The 17245-nt window shown below is 38.5% G+C and overlaps 1 protein-coding gene across 1 annotated transcript; it reads left to right on the top strand.

Moving 5' to 3' along the window:
- The first annotated feature begins 9958 nt into the window (after nucleotides 1-9958).
- LOC148742513 (uncharacterized) lies at nucleotides 9959-10522 on the top strand. The gene has a single exon (XM_088747619.1). The coding sequence runs from the start codon at nucleotides 9959-9961 to the stop codon at nucleotides 10520-10522; it is 564 nt and encodes a 187-aa protein (XP_088603745.1).
- The last annotated feature ends 6723 nt before the right edge of the window (nucleotides 10523-17245 follow it).

Here is a 17245-nt window from a genome sequence, read left to right on the forward strand (position 1 = left end):
ACTGCTAACTAGATACAGGTCTCTATCACAACAGGGTCACCCTTAGCCTCACTCCTGTTCAAAGGCTTGGCCACCAAGCCCACAACTGTAAAAAAGGACTATTGACTTAAAGAAAAATAGCAAAAACTTATGGCCATTTTAAGAAGCAATTTGATTAAACTGAAGGGAGGATAAAAGCTAAAAAAGCGAAAAGTTGTTACAGAGTTATTGGTGTACATTGTACTGAAACAAAAAGGCTCACACTCGACCAAGAGTTTTCCTACTTCAACTTTGCTAAAGTGTGAAAAATTTAGGGTTAAGAAGTGCAAGTTGGAGATTTTATCACAGTCAACCAGCGTTGTTTTTCCCACCCATATAAGATGTCCAACTTAACTTTGAATAAAAATATTTTAATTCTTTTATTTCATAACCGAATATGACTTTGAAAGCCTAAATATTATTCCTCGTAACTTTTTATAGCGATAAATGAGGGATTCCGTCTGTAACCGCCTCCCTCTGAGAAGTGCAGTGCGCCACTACGTAATACGAGTTAAATTGCACAGTTGCGGAAATCTGTTATCGGCGTTAGTGTTGAACAAAATGGGGTTCCGAGTCGATTTTGCCAGCCACCACACTCGTGATATTAAAGTTCTATTTAAAATCTGACAATAAAACCACTTGGGTAGCACACTTTGAACCGCACAGTCGCAAGATTGGTCGCAGCGGGGTTCAACCGTCAGCAAACGGCATAAGAGTCATCGTGAACGGTCAAAAATGATTAATTTTCACTGCCAACCGTCCCAAAGGCAACTCAATTTTAACCGTCTAGCAGTTTAAAAGGCTTTTGGAACCCTACTTCAGCAGCTTACCATGACCAGTTCTGAGATACGAGGGATCTTTAGACTGGTAGGCCTTAGAAAGTACAAGCTCGCGTAAAAAGAAATATGAAAATATGTTTAGGTTGTGAACTGGGCGAAATATAAGGATTTGTATGGGAATGTACAGTCCGGCACTCTCAACATAAAAATCTGAACTAGGTTTGAATAAAAACAAATTTACCTCGCTTGAGTAATTGTTCCTTTGCAATGTTTGAGTTTTCATGGCTGGTTTAGGGCCGTTTAGCTCGACTTTAGCTCATCTGCTTTGCCCTCTATATTAATTGTTTGGAGAGAACAAAAAGTGAAGACCTTTTAAGGTTAGCATGCACCTTCAGTTGGTGTCTCGCGTGCAAGCGATGTAGCGCGTCCGGTTTAAACTGTAGATATCTAAACCCCTATATCAAATTAAAGCTTATAGGTCTGGCTATCAGACTATACCAAATACTTTGAAAAAAATGAACTGTCGAATTTTTTACGACTTGTACATGCGAGCGCCCGAATCACCTTTAAGAGCTATAAGTCAAAGGGAATTTGTTCGATTGCTCTCAATTTTGAAAGTAGTTAGTTTTACATATAAACAACGAAAACTGTCTCCGAATTTTTTATTTCTAAACACTTTTTTTCAAGAGCGATTTTTGTACGATGACTCCACATTTTTTTAATCCTATTTAAAAAATGTTCTGTAACTTTTCACTGAAAATGAATTATGGCAAATCGCAGACACGTTTTTTTAGCGCTTTATTCTTATTGGTCGATTTTGACTTTTGACATCAGCCGGAAGTACAAAGTAGCGCCTTTGGGGTTCCAACAGGGGACACAATTTTTCACATTTTTCCAATTTTTGTACCTCGGGTACGGTGGCTGGGTCCGAAACTCGATACCGAAAGGCTTGTTTGAAATTTCTTTGAGTACCCCTCATAACCGGATCGCTAGAAGAGCTCCAAATCTACAACTTTGCGTTCCATTCTCTCGTAGACCGTTGAACTGAGTGATTTAAAACTGAGTCTCCGTAACAGCTGGATAAGCCTTTTGTGGCCTGTTGAGTTTCGTTGGGAAAATAAGACCTAGAGGGTAAAACATTTTTGTCTCGAATACGAGGTGGTGTGGGATCTGGAGGCCTAAGCTGCCTGCCTTGTCGCATTTCTTCACAAGGGAGAGCGAGCCAAATTGACCGCCGAATTTTGAAAGCCCCAAACGAGCGATTTTGAGGCTTTCTGGCAGAAAAAACACTTCCAAAATCCTTGGGTGATTTTCCCTTTTTATTAGGTGTTGATGTTAGTTTTAAATTTTCATCATCGCTGCTGTTTTGTGAATCGTCAATCGACGAGTAAAACGAAATGCTCGTAGAACTTGATTCTGCACACTAAAATAGAAAGAGCAAAGAATTCAGTTTAAGTGGAGACAAAATAAGACATGGACATAAGAATATCAACTAATTTCTTCAAGGAAAAGTTTAAGAGTTCGGAGTGAGTAGTCCTAAAATCAGATAGTGTTAAAAGAAATCAAGTTCATCTTGTGCAAATGCAGTATTCGAATTGTAACCGTCTCTGTCTCTTGGCGACAAAATGAGAACACATGACCTTAGTTGTGAAACCGCTGAGACTCAGGGGACCCACGCATGTGTCAAATTCTTAGGCGGGAAAATCAATTATATTACCGACGAAGAAATCGCCCCATCCGTCTAGGTTCAGCGTTCATCAAGATCAATTTTTTGAATTTTAGTCGCTCTTTTATTAAGGGAAAGTAGTGCCTTAGTTATTCTAGAACTTAAGCAGTGCCAAGGAGATCTGCACCATCGAAACCGTCCTTTTCTGCAAGATAAGATACGAACAAAGATTAGTGGAGGAGTCAAGTTTGTGTAGATAAAGTTGCAATAAAAGGTATTGTTAAGCAAATTTGTTTAGCTTACCTATCCTCTCTAAAGTCTCTTAAGATAATCCATGCGACTGGAGGCAAGAAACACACTCCTCGCTACTGTAGTTCATTTTTGAGTCCGACGCACAAAGTCTAGCTATAGCTAGGTTCGTTCGACCAATGAGATACGAAGAAGAAGCTGCTGAGACGCACTAACTAGCTAAAGAAGGACGAATTTTGGAGGGAAATCGCTTTTATAACAAAATTTTAATCGTTTTCAAGTTCACGGCATAAAACTGAGCAAAAAGTAATAATGGTAAATTGGCCTCCGTAACAATTACAAAAGCTGACGTTTCGAGCGTTAGCCCTTCGTCTTTCGCTCCGACGAAGGGCTAACGCTCGAAACGTCAGCTTTTGTAATCGTTACGGTGGCCAATTTACCATTTCAACTTTGTTGATATATCCAAACTATTTCGTTACTCCCACCGACGCAGCCCCAAACAGTTCCTTTCGAAACTATCAGCCTTTATCAAAAAGAAATAACGCTGTTCACTGTGTGTACAATTATTGCGCCTTCCTGGGGCCAAATTGGTAAATCCTACTTGGCTCCTTGAAGGGCCAAATTGAAAAAAAGTTCTCTCAACGTAGAATTCATAGGGGCCAACTCAGATTCTGGAAGAGTCGAAATGGTACTTATCTCACCCGTTTTGGCTGAAATAGTCGAAAACGAACCTTAATTGGCCAAATTGGCCCTCGATAAATTGGGGCCAATTTGGCTTTTGGGATCGTTTGGCTCTTCTCATTTTGCAGCGTACATATCATTACTAAATATGTCCAGTTAAGAGCTTTTTTCTAAGTATGTTAAATTACTTGTAAATTCACCTTACACTATGTGTAAGGAAAGTATAATTTTCAATACACACATGGATAAGAAAGAGAAATATACTGTGCAGTATACAATCCTTATTCAACAAAATCATTATACATCAGTATATCGTTCCCGGCGTATAGTCGGCATTTCGTGCAGTGTTTGTCCCAGTCTTCCGATATACTTCTATCCAATAAAGGGGCATGCACTACACAACTGCTAGGTTTTCTTTAAAAAGCCGGCTCTGTTAGTGATGGAATCACTTCGTTCCCAACATGATCTTGGGCTCTTATTTCTATAGCGACCAACGTGGTGCGACGTTACGGTTAGTTCTCTAGTGGCGTTGCCCGCCCTTTTAGCTTCTTCTTTTAAACAATCTCCAGCCTTTTTCGCTTCCGCGATATAGCTTTATTCAAATGTGACTGTTTCCCCCTAACTTCGGAAAAATCAATCCAGCTTTAAATGAAATATTCTCTCTTGGAATATTACCATCCTTGCCTCAAAAAGTTACATTAAAGAATCTGGAATTATGTCGAGATTCTTTAAAGTAATGAACTCTGGAATGTCTGCAGGGAACACGGAACATCAGAACAAACTATTACGTTTTTTGATTTCGCAAGGGGATTTAGGTAAAAACAAACCAAGCATTTCAAATCTAAATAGATAGTGGGAGTTTTTCTAAAATGCTTTGGCTGGTTGTTCGGCAGGGTGAAAATCTGTCGGGAATATCGTTCAAACGTTTGAAAAACCTAGACTTGGTGGAGAAATATGAAAATAACAAAATCTTCTCCACAACATGACGCCCAAGTCATTCTAAATACTGAAAGAAATACTTAAAGGACACTACTCTCATGACTCTTATTATCGACCCCTTGATCGGAAAGGGACAACCAAAATGAAATAAGTAGAGTCATGTGTACGGGCTGGAACAAAAGGTGACATATCGCAAGAGAATAAATGGTGTAAGAAAACAAACGGATTTTCTTTTCTCTTGAAAAGGACTTTCGACCGCTGAAAGACCCTTACCAACTAAACGGCCGAGTGCGCACTGCAATAACAAAAAAATAAGATAAATGAATTAAATTATATAGGATGAGAATAGGCATATAAAAAAAATATGGTGACCATTATCATTTTAGGGTAGTTGGTACCGAATAGTGAAAGGTGTAATGATTTAAAAAGTCTTCAGCAGAGGGTTGACGGTTTTTCCCGGACTTTTGTCCGGGGGTCTCGATTTATTATTGATTATTACTTATTTTTCCTGGAGCGCGGAGACCTTTATAAATTTGTCGACATCTGCACCTAGATCAAGTAAAACGAACAATGAGTTATTTCTGGCGGCCGTTTCAGCGGACAAGAAATGCTTTTGGCGATAAATTTAGACGGCAGAAGTATTTTACAGAGAAAATAAGGCTTCAAAATAAGAGCGACAATCGAGCTATAACGAAAACAGTTGATATCAGTGTCTCGCTTTTGCACTTTCGTTCTTTAGGTACTCGAACATCACGTTCTTCAGGCTCTGAGTTTCAATGCCTAGAGCCTGTGCAGCCGAGGAATAGAGGCAATCCCCGTCCTCAGGTGGATTGAATGTCACTTCAAGCCCTTATTGCTCTAGTTTGTTTTCCATGTCTGGCATTGCATATTTCAAAAGACATCCAACAAATCGAAACAGAGATTACTTAGGAAGGAGAACGCAGTCAAAAGTCCTTCCCCCACGAACTTTATAACGCACTGAAACACGCGCAAGAATGCGAGAAAGTAATAAAGAGAGGAAACGCCCTAGTTAACTTGCGGACATTCCTGACCGCAAGATACAAGTAAGATAATAAAAATAGTTAAGTAAGTGAATGAATAATAGATACCACTAACTTTTTTTTGAACCCTTGACATTTTACCTACGACCCTTGACCCTCGACAAAAACCTAACTCAATCTCTTTGAAGACCGAAACTTTGATGTCTGTTTTCACGCGAGTTGTCTTTACTTAAACGAATTGCAAGGGTATGTAGTTTTGTTGGATTTTGATGAAACTTGGTCAGACCATTCATTGGATACTAGCTAACGCACAAAAACGTATGAGGCTTTAACGGAACCGACTGATTATTTTCTTTTGTCCAGCTTCAATAAAGATTCTCTCGTGAACCAATAGGAATATCGGAAAAGCCTCACATCCTTTTCTAGCCTTTCATCTGCTGACTGATACAGTCCAGTTTGTTTGGTTGTCCGCGGTAACGCAAAGGCTGGTAACTCAGTTAAACAAACATCATCAGTTTTGTCTTTAATGGCTTGCACGTGCCTACCGAAACAAGACCAATCAAAACTTTTATTATTTTCGCAATCTATACGCTATAAGCGGTAGCTTTACCGTGATAGGTAGTTTCTCATGGTTTCTTTTATAGAAGCACGCCTGGCACGCTTTTTCCGGAGGCTACCCTAAATGAACAATCCGGCGAAAAAACCTAGTTGACTCTCAGATTTAGTCTGTCTTGACTGTTTCGGGTTTGAGGACTAGTGACGGCTTAGAAAATTTAAAAAGTAAAGGAGAGTAAGGTTTCTTTAATTCATTTACTTTGTCAAAGAATTGTGTCAATTGACTTACTTAGGAGATGATATACACTTAGTGTGGGCGATTCTTCCATAAGCTAGACGAAGGAAACATTCTAAAGAGGGAAAGGATAGAATGTTTCTTAACCGCAGCTCTCAGTGAAATAAGCCATTTAACATTTTCTGATTATGCGGCCTTTAGGCGAATATTGTAATACTAAGAATGGCATTTTAAAAAGTGAGTATAATAAGAAACCTGGAGGCTGGCTTTTCAGTCTTTAGATCCAAAGATTCCCCGAGATATAGGACTGTTTAGAAATAAATAGCAGTCAGTAAAAATGGTAAGATCTAGAAAAACCTTCAAACTGATCATTTGAAAGTTACCGGAAAGCTGCGTTTTTGATGTTTGGCGTCAAAAACCTTTCTTCATTGAGAGTTTAATTTGGGAAATGCGAACATTGTGTGTGCCGCATGCGCAGTTGAATAAAGAGTGTCCTTGATTAGAAGTCAAATTCAAATCGATTATAAAACCATTGGATCCGCCACTGAAAAACATCACTTTAACTCGACAAACCTGATGGAAACACTCAGTTGAACTGCTACAAGAAAAGAAAAGGTCAATTCAAATCAGTGGTCTCTGAATAATCTCTAGTTATTTCAGTCCAGTTAATTCCCTTCCCATCTTAATCGCTATCTCAGAGATAATTTAGTTCGGGTGCCGCACGAATATAACCTGAGAGTGACATCCACTACAATGTTAGATCGGGTTTGAACGATCACGGTATGCCATTAAATTACATTTTTAGCGATAGTCATTTATTCAGCAACACATTCGGACGGAAGCGACTTCATCAGTGGAGATCTAAACCGCAACAACTCCATTGTCCTTCTTGATACACCGATGCCTGGTTTTTAAATTGTAGCTGATTGACACCCTTCCTTACCGAAATATTAGATGGAGTCTCTTGTTTGCTTAAATCAGCAATCCTGCAAATAAAGAGTCTTGCTGATTATTGGAATTTGTCAATCACGACTATTTTGGCTTTGGAAACTAGCTAAGGGCTGAGTTAATTTAAAAAATAAGATAGTACTGTATCCCACAATTTAAAAAATAAGATAGTATCACATAATCTTAACCAATAAGATAGAATCCCAGAGACACTCGTCGCCGGCTATTCGCTGAGGGGATAATATACACCCAGTGTGGGCGATTCTCTCATATGCTAGGCGAAGAAAACATTACAACACTCCCTTTTCGAGCTCTTAGTGTTCATTTGGAGGACCGCTGAGAAATGCTTGCGGGCGGATTGGAAACGAGGCTAACACAGCGTAATGTTTACGTAGAAAGAGAAGAAGAGTGAGAAAATTCGTGTATCGTGTATAATATTGATCTTTTAAGTTAAAGAAACAGCTTGAAAAACTTCGCTTTGCGCTGGAATAAGTCTTAGAAAGCTATGGCGCAATCAAGAAAGAGAAAAGGTTCGGGTTTCGGCCTAGATTGTGCTTGTTTTGGGTGCTCAAATGCACAATACTCTCAGAAAGATGGCGCTTCAACCGGACTTATCATGTTCAAGTTCCCGCAAAGGAATCTACAACGAGATCGATGGTGTAACTTGATAAAAAGAAAGCATTGAAGAGATGGTTTTTATGTTAATAGTTTTACAGTAATTTGTGAGGAACATTTTAGACGTGAAGACATGTACAAGCCTCCCGGCGGCACAAGATCTCGCCTCCAAAAGAGCACCGAGCCTTTGATCTTCCCATGGGAGACTATTTCTGAACCAAAGCCGAAACGACGCTGGTTAGTTCGTCAGAGGCCGGATGGCAAATACTTGTTTGAATGATGCAGATGAAGAGCAAATGGAACTAGAAAGTATTGACGATGTGTGGCTATCACGCTCAAGCAATTCGTCGTCTAGAAACATTACACTATGAGCAAGTCCAGAAATTCCAGAAGGTATCCGGACAACTCGCCCCCTGGACAATTAGCCCCCAGTCTTCGGACGATTAGCCCCCAGTCTTCGGACGATTAGCCCCCAAACCACCATCCTTGAAATAAACTATGCTCTTGCTGTTTACTTTACGAACGTTTCCCTATCATGTATTTTGAAATAAACAATGTTCTTGTTATTTGCTTCTTACGAACGTTTCCCTTTCATGTATTTTGAACTAAACAATGTTCTTGTTATTTGCTTCTTACGAACGTTTCCCTATCATGACTTTTGAACTAAACAATGTTCTTGTTATTTGCTTCTTACGAACGTTTCTCCGCCGTGCGTGTCGAGTTATAAAGTATATTTTACAAAAGTGAACTGTGTTCCTTCTGTTTACATATTTTACGAATGTTTCTTCGTCATGTTGTTTATTTCGAGAAGTTAAATGGGAAGGAAAGAAAGCAGGAACGAAACTTCGAAACTTTAGCTTATTAGCGACTACTTGTTAGTGCCAATGGACGTTTGTTTATTTCAAACTCGCTACGCGCATTGTGCGAACTTTTACTAATTATTATCTATTTTCTTATTGAAAACCCATGCGCAATATGCGAACGTTTACTTAGTCTTGTTTGCTTATTTCAAACCCATGCGCAAGGTGCTACATTTTATTCCTTGTTGTTTATTTCAAAGCCACGCAAAATGCGCGAACTTTTACCGAATTACCCACGCGCAACGTGCGAACTTATGTAAATTTGACGTGAGACATTTCATTCATCCTAATTCAGTGCTCATTGTTTTCTAAATTAACGATTCCTCCAATCAAATGGCGTGTTTCGTTCGAAGTAAAAATCTTGATCCTTGCGATGTGTATAAAAGAGATTTTTCAATTGTGGATACTCGTATTGGCTTATTCAGTACATCCTGATCCATGCAGATCCGTCTGGTTTCAGACAAAAGCTGGAGAGACAACAGCGGTCAACCTACCCGAACAATGCAGAGAAGACTCTTCGACCTCTGGATTCAATATGAAGACGGCCAAAGGAACTCAAAAGAACTTGTGGAGGCCTGTCCTCACCTCGTGCAACCCGTGTAAATTAAACTAGGTAAAGTTTGATAAAGATAGCCATTCACAAAAAAAAACCCTTCTTTAGGAGCCACAAACTCATAAAAGTCAATGACCAAAAGATGAACGTAACTTCTCCTATACATTAACTAAGAATGGGGGCTAATCGTCTGGGGCTAATTGTCCAGGGGGCGAGTTGTCTGACACTCGTCCAGAAGAATCACAAAGTAATGGTGAAAGGAGCTCAAATCGACATTGAATCATGCATAGATGACTGGGAAGAGCACTCGTATTCATTTTCTTTTAGTACCAAGGTTACATTTGGCTAGCAGCAAGATTATATAAAAATACTTGAAGAGAGGATTGAACAACAATCTCTTCAGATTAACACTCTAAAGCAAGAAGTGGGACGCCTAAAAAAAAAGTTAGATGAAAATGAAAGAAAGAAATTCAGTGTGGAGAACTTTAAAGACGACGACAGTGCCATACAATTATATACAGGCTTCCCAAACTACAAAGCTTTAATGGCTGTTTATGAATACCTTGACCCGAAAGTGAGTAAATTACAATGCTGGACATGAAAGACTGTTCCTGATAGTCGTAGCTATCAGGAAAATCCTCAAACAAAACCTGGACCAAAAAGAAACCTTACTGGCTTATAGGAATTTTTTATGGTACTAGTTCGTCTCAAAGTTGGTCTATTCGTCAAAGATCTGTCCGACAGATTTGACATATCTATTGGACAATTTTCAAAACATTTTACTACTTGGAGTAACTTTCTGTGTCTGGAACTAACACTGATTTTTCCCTTTCGTTCACAATCCGATGTGTTGTGGAACATGCCATTAGAGTTTTCTCGCTCTCCAAGCAATAGAGTCATTATTGATTGCACAGATGTGTTTATTGAAGTGCTATCTTCAATGAAATCTCAGTCAGAAAAGTGGTCGAACTATAAGCGCCATAACATTTTCAAAGTGCTTTTAGGTGTGTCTCTCAGTGGCCAAGTTATCTTTATTTCCAAACTGTGGGGAGGAAGAGTCTCTGATAAAGTCATCTCTCAGCAATCTGGGATTGTTGATTTGGTTGATCCTAGAGACATTCTAATGGCAGATAGAGGATTTCCTATAAAGGATATTTTACCACCAGGCGTCGATCTGAATTTTCCCCCCTTCAAAGGCACAAGGCAGCAGTTGACTGCAAAAGAGGTTGAGGAAACAGCCAAGATTTCTTCCGTCAGAAATCGTTTCGAAAGAGCAATCGGTAGAATAAAGAAATACAGGATACTTGATGGAGTCCTGCCAATCAATGTTGCCCATGTTGCAGAGCAGATTTGTACAGTTTGCAGTTACTTGACAAACTATCTACCACCACTTCTTGAGCCAGGTCACACCGATAACACATAAGAACACTTAATGTTTCATCGCAATACCTTTTGAACACGTAAGCCATGGTATACTTTGTGGATGCTGCTTAGCGGTAGGACTATTGATTTTCTCTGCTTACACTATACTAAGTATTTTATGTATACCACTCTGTTCATATTTTATGCCAAAGAAACTCAGATACATTATATATCAAAGGATTGGAAATATAAATAATAGTTAAAAAAACCTATCTACTAAGTATACATTGATCATTGTGAGAATGAGTGTTCAGACTGAACAGCTGTGAAAAACAATGTTGTTATATGTCTAGAAACCATGTTTGTTTCACAGGTTTAATGTGAACTCTTAGACTTCATAATTACCATAATCACAAAACATTGAATAGAAGTTTTCACCATTGTAATGTATGGGTAAAGTTATTAATCATTCACTTGCAAACATAAACATTGAGTGGAGTTATTATTTATCAATCACTGAAAAAACTATTTTTTAGACTGCAATTCTTTGAATAAAACATTTTTACAGTATTAAAATGAGAGAAGAAGATTTTGGGAACTTTTCTTATTTTGAAAATGTTTCCTTACTTTACTGTTGTAAAATATTAGATTGAATATTAATTAAAACATAAATATTCATTGATCAGCCATCCAAACACAAATGTTGCAAAAGTTATATTTATACTGAATATAAGAACACTTACAAACATTTCATCCAAGATCTGTTCGCAAGCAAGCTATTAGAAATCACCAATTAATCAACAAGAAAATGATTGCATATGACAATTTTTTAGTGTCTTGACTCTAATTTATTTAAACTAACTAATTATGAGGACCTTAGTCTTTTAAATTGTCCATAATAAGACAAGCCACAATGTATGTACAGGGGAACTCCTCGTTTCACTCGCCTGGTGAAAACCTCTGGCAAGAAAGCCCTCTTGTAGAAGTACATCAAAGCAGGCATTGCTTCCTTTAGCCACCATTTAAGTCTTTGGACACCAACATCATCATGGCCAAACCACACAAGAAAGTCTACCCAATGAAGATTACAGACATACATTTGTCCTTGGATCTGATAAAAATATGCGTGCGCTTTTTTTAAAACTGGGTGTCCATCTACAAGTTTGAGATAGAACTATCACTGCAAGCAAGCCTCTGTGACACTCATACCACGCTTGGAGTGAGGACATTTAACTTCAAGTCCTCCTTCTGTTCCATTTGTGGAGGAGAGATCATACACCAGTCTGTCTAAGCTGGCTCCTAGACCTGGTGCATGTTTTATTGGATATGTATGTACCCACTTCAGTCACTGTAAGCTTGGTATTGCCTGCTGCATGATGAAGAGCAACATAGCACTCCACAGCATCCTTTTCATGTTGTATCCCATAGTCGAGTGATGGAACAACTTCTTGTTTTTCTTTTATGTACATTGTATCTTTCAGAAGGAGGTCTGGCTCTTTCCTTCTACTAATAGCTTTCTTAAAGTTGGAGGCAGTTAGAACGGTTTCTACTAACTTTTTTAATGCATTGTTCTCATTCTGACCTATACTTTCCCTTTCAATTTATTTCATTTCCTCATCGGATATTTCTTGTCCTTCAACACAACAGTCAATGATTTGCTTAAATGCTTTGCTATTAATGTTATAGTCATCATTGAATGGAACATCTCAGTAACAAACTTTAGCATGCTCAAGCTCATTTACATCAGTTGCATCATTGGGAATGGACTGATGGACTCGCAGATACTCTCAATTTGAATTGAAAAAGAATCTGATGGCTTAATACTGTGAAAGAGAAAATAGCTGCTGCTTCGTAAAAAGTTAGACAGTTTTTCTCCTATTAATGCCAAAGCTTGAGTGTCTACATCCTATCTGCTCGGGCACGTGGGTCATAACTTGTGATCTTGGCACTCGATGTTGTGGCTTTGCCATATCTTATTTTCTGAAATACTATCTTTTCAATTGGACTTGGTTCCACTTTCATATTCCTGGGAACATTCCAGCTGCATAACTTTGATGTGCATGATACTGGTTGGTCCTTTTCTCTCAGGCCAGAGCGGTTGAAATCCTCTATGGCAAATATAATTCCTCCAATGTGGTTACATCGGCGCATTCCATTCTCACCTCTCCTAGCAAATATAAAACAGTCCACATTTTAGAATTTTAGATTTAATCCTCAATTTCTATACATGATGTACTTCAACATCTTAACTAATATCAGAGAAAATACTTCATTGTTAAAATAGATAAAACACAAACAATAGGGAGAAATACTTAAGTTCTGAAAAGAGATAATTATTCTTTGGGCCAGGCCAAACTTGCACCTTTTAAAGGCAAGAAAAACTAATAATACTATTGCAACTTTGGAAAGAGAATAATCCATCCATTATAGACGAGGTATTTGAGGCTCCCAATTGGCAAGTTTTATCTTGAAATCATAAAAAAATTCATACTAGTACTTACCCCGCATGACACTTTCAAGGTGTCTTTACTATATCGTTCTTCGTTCGATTAGAAACCAAAACAGACTTGTATTTCTCGGATTTCATACAGGCCAGAACCTCTGCTTTAACAAATACATGGCTGTCTTTTTGGAAAAGTTGAAGATCCTTGATGTGGCCCTCTTTGAAAAAGTTGAAGGCTTTCAACTTTTTGTATCCAGCGCTTGCTGACTCATGGAGGTTGCTGTATTTCAATGTCTTCTTCGCAAGATAATCATAGAGCTGGACAAACGTAAACGCGGGTAGTTCTTTCAGGTCTTTGCTCCACACGCAATTATTAGCTTCCCTAATGATTACTTCATAAGTAACACCAGCTGTACAGGATGTAGAAGGCACAGAAAAGTTGTTTGTATCAATCAAAGGACCGCCTTTTGATCGTTCGACAAGAACGAAGCAACGCAGGACGAGATATTCTTTTTGTCCGCTTGTTGGCTGGCCAACATTACTGAAGATCAAACAACAACAAACATATGAAACATATGTATGAACTGCGGTTATGAGACGTACATGTGAACGATCCTTCGCAGTAAAGCACTATTTGAGCAATAGTGAAAATCAGACCTGAAAAAAAAAAAAAAAAAAAAAAAAAAAATTTCAGGCCTGTACGGGATTCGAACCACTGACCTCTGCGATACTAGAGCGCTGCACTAGTATCGCAGAGGTCAGTGGTTCGAATCCCGTACAGGCCTGAAATTTTTTTCAGGTCTGATTTTCACTATTGCTCAAATAGTGCTTTACTGCGAAGGATCGTTCACATGTACGTCTCATAACCACAGTTCATACATATGTTTCATATGTTTGTTGTTGTTTGATTTATCATCTACGGGTTTATGTCGAATTAATTTGATGGCCTGCTCCCAGTTGGCTTGTTAGCTCAATTGGTAGAGCGCTGCACTAGTATCGCAGAGGTCAGTGGTTCGAATCCCGTACAGGCCTGAAATTTTTTTCAGGTCTGATTTTCACTATTGCTCAAATAGTGCTTTACTGCGAAGGATCGTTCACATGTACGTATATTACTGAAGATCGCCCTCAGCTCTTATAATTTGAGTTTTCTTAGATCGTTTCTAGAATTGAAATAATTTAGATTGCTAAAATTATCGCTTGAAGTCCTGTGTGAAGTTGTAAACAACAGTTTGCAAGGAAAACTACGCGAAGCACGCTGTATTAGCCTCAATCTGACGACTCGGCCAGCCGTGAGGGAGACTGTGACCGAGTTATGGCGGGAATAGTATCCTAAAGAGACACTCGTCGCCGGCTATTCGCTGAGGGGATGATATATACCTAGTGTGAGCGATTCTCTCATATGCTAGGCGGAGAAAACATTACAATTATAAGAAGTGAAAAGATGATGTGTTTCCTCATAGTTTTTAATGAAAAAAGGCATTTAACAATTTCAGAGTATGCGTGCGGGCGAAAATTGTAAAACCGTGAATGACTTTAAATTAAGTATACTTGGAAACATTTGGGGGCTTACTTTTCAGTTCTAAGATCCAAAGAGTCCTCCAGATCCAGAACTGTTAATGACGAGCAGAGTAAAATAATGAGATCTGAAATACCTGAATTGAAACCGTTTGAAGGTCACCGATAGGCTTAGATAAATTTTTAACCGCATAATTTTGGGAATAATGATCAATATACCTCCGGCATGAATACTAACATTCTTAAGCGTAAATGTGTCAAATACGTTTCTATTAATTTGAAAAAGACGTTTTTGGGGTCTTTTTCAGCATATACGTTTCAAACGGCATTTCTCAATACTACTCTTCTCACACTTTTTAGACTAAGTAACCTTATTAAAAGCTTGGCTACTGCCTCACTTACTCAATAAGACATAAATAAATGTAGCCTAACAATTTGGTCTAATAAGGTGATCATTTTTTGTGCGAAGTTGCAGTAAGCCGCTTTGAACACCCTGTTATCATTACCTGTTGGTCGCTTTAGGCATAATGCTACATTTTGAGAGGTCACGTGAACTGAGTATACAATGCTCATAGTTTCGAATATGATGTATCTGGCCGCAATCATTGATTAGCTGCTTATTTATGGTTGACGATAAAATCGTTCTTCTTTGAAAGATTTAGTTCTCTGACGTTTGACCGCTGACGTAAACACCATTTCGACTCTCTAGTGCGCGATTGCTAATTATGCCTTCGTGAGCGGCTGTGACTTTTATTCTTGTGGAACGAATCGTATTTCCGAGCTACTTTGGAGGCTCTTTTATTACTATTTCATGCTAAACATTGCTGTATTTTCTTTACTGGCTATCATTGGGCAGAATGCCCATTGTCAAAACGTACCATTTCTTAGCGCAATTTCGACTAAACGTCTTCAAACTAAAATGCATAAAGGTTTCCCTTGGCCAATTTTCAAAATTAAGACAGATTCTGCTGGAGTAAAGATTTATCAGTCTGTCATTTGCTGTGTGTTGATTTTTCGAGGGTAGTAAGGTTTTTCAGAAAATCGCTCTCGAAAATGACTTTCATACTAAAAATTCCCGAATTTAGTGTATTTTCAAGAGCAAAATGACAATTCTTCTACTCCAAAGAAATCGTTCATTTTAGGTGTACATTGTAGATACATCTGTAATCTCAAAAAAGCCGTGCGCTGATCGAGAAGCAAGCAATTCTAAGACTTACAAGAATGAGTTTTACGAACTCTTGTGGGCTGATTTTGACCCATTCTTTTCTAATTTAGGACTCTTCACGTTCAAATTTGCGGCTTTATCGTTATTGAATAATTATTGACGTCCACGCATTCTGTCCGATGATATACTTTGCATAAAATTACGAACTTTTAGGAGCGAATGCTTGAATTGACCGAGTGAAAATCGAAAAATGTGGCACATGATCGGAAAATTGAAAACCTTCATATTTTGTCCAGAGATACCATATAGTGAGATTAGAAGCGTGGTAAGGTTTTTTTCCCCAGACTTGCTTCTTTATCCTAGAAAATCCACGAAAACTGAAACGAGTGTGGGTAGCCGTAAAATGGCGGAAATCAGTGCCCCGAGTAGAGGCAAATTAACTTTTCTCATGAAAAGCGCAAAGAAAGCAAGCTCGTATCAATTTGACAAATTTGTATAGGAGGGATTGAGGTATTACTTAAGTCTAAAACGGGACCGTCTCATTTAATTTTGACATCACGGAACGCTTTTAAAAATCACCCATATTTCAAAATCCAAATATCACATTTTGTAGCACATTTTCAATTATCATTTTCACCATGCGGTATAACTCGGAATCGGTTCATATTAAGCTAATGATAAGTGGAAATATTGTTGTTTCTGAGGATATAAAAATTGATTTAGAGCTTTTTATTTCCGCACAGAAAAAGCAGGTTGAACTTTGTGAAAATTGCAACATCGTCATATAAGTCACGACATAGTCTGATTAGGCACCCCGTGGTTAAATCCGGAATTCCGAGCACATTTTGCAAGTTAACACCGTGGTCCATCAGGAAATCAATACAGCACGCTAGCCTTGCATAGCTAACCACGGCAGGTTGGTTTGTATCTCTGCTTTCATTTCAAATTCTCATCCATTTCCCATGGCGGAATTGTTTACAATAACACATTCCTTAAGCTAGCGGAGGGCGTCTGTTTTTGTTTGCGTATTCGAACACCTACAAGTCCTAAGAAAGTTCTGGGGTAAACTTGAGCTTTATTTTGGACTTGAAAGAGGACAATTAAATCATTTATAACGGCAGGTCAAATGTTCTTTGCCGAGGACGTTGAAAACGGGAAGGAATCTGATACTTCTGTAATTCAACATAATCAAGCGTTTGTCACGCAAGGTCGAGATATTTACAATCACAAAAACACATTGGATTGTTCCCTTATTGCGGTTTTTGGGCCACGAAAATAACACTTTTAAAAACTTTTTTATTAGATAAATATTGAATATGTTACCTTGGAAGAGTGTTTCACTGAAAAGTAGAGATACAACTGTAGGAGGACTCGACCCCCCCCCCCCCCTCCCTACCCCATATGTTAACTATTTTTAGCGGAAAATCATTAGACATGTAAGAAATGTTTTGACTGCGTGACATGTTGTGTTACAGCTTTAATAATCGTTACTTTTGCTTTCATGTTGCTAAGTGATTGAAGGATCGAATTTCCAATCATGTGACAAGTAGATGGGCTTTTAGAAGCACGTAGGGAGTAGCTGTTAAGATTATTAAAAACGTTTCATTCTACAACGCGAGTCTTCAGTGTCACAGGAAATTGGGGCTGGCAATTAGATTCCG

Source organism: Stylophora pistillata, chromosome 1 (genome assembly GCF_964205215.1).
Source record: "Stylophora pistillata chromosome 1, jaStyPist1.2, whole genome shotgun sequence".
NCBI lineage: Eukaryota > Metazoa > Cnidaria > Anthozoa > Scleractinia > Pocilloporidae > Stylophora > Stylophora pistillata.

What these genes read in the sequence shown, in the direction of transcription:
- LOC148742513 (XM_088747619.1), top strand. Translation starts at nt 9,959, where the DNA reads ATGCCATTAGAGTTTTCTCGCTCTCCAAGCAATAGAGTCATTATTGAT.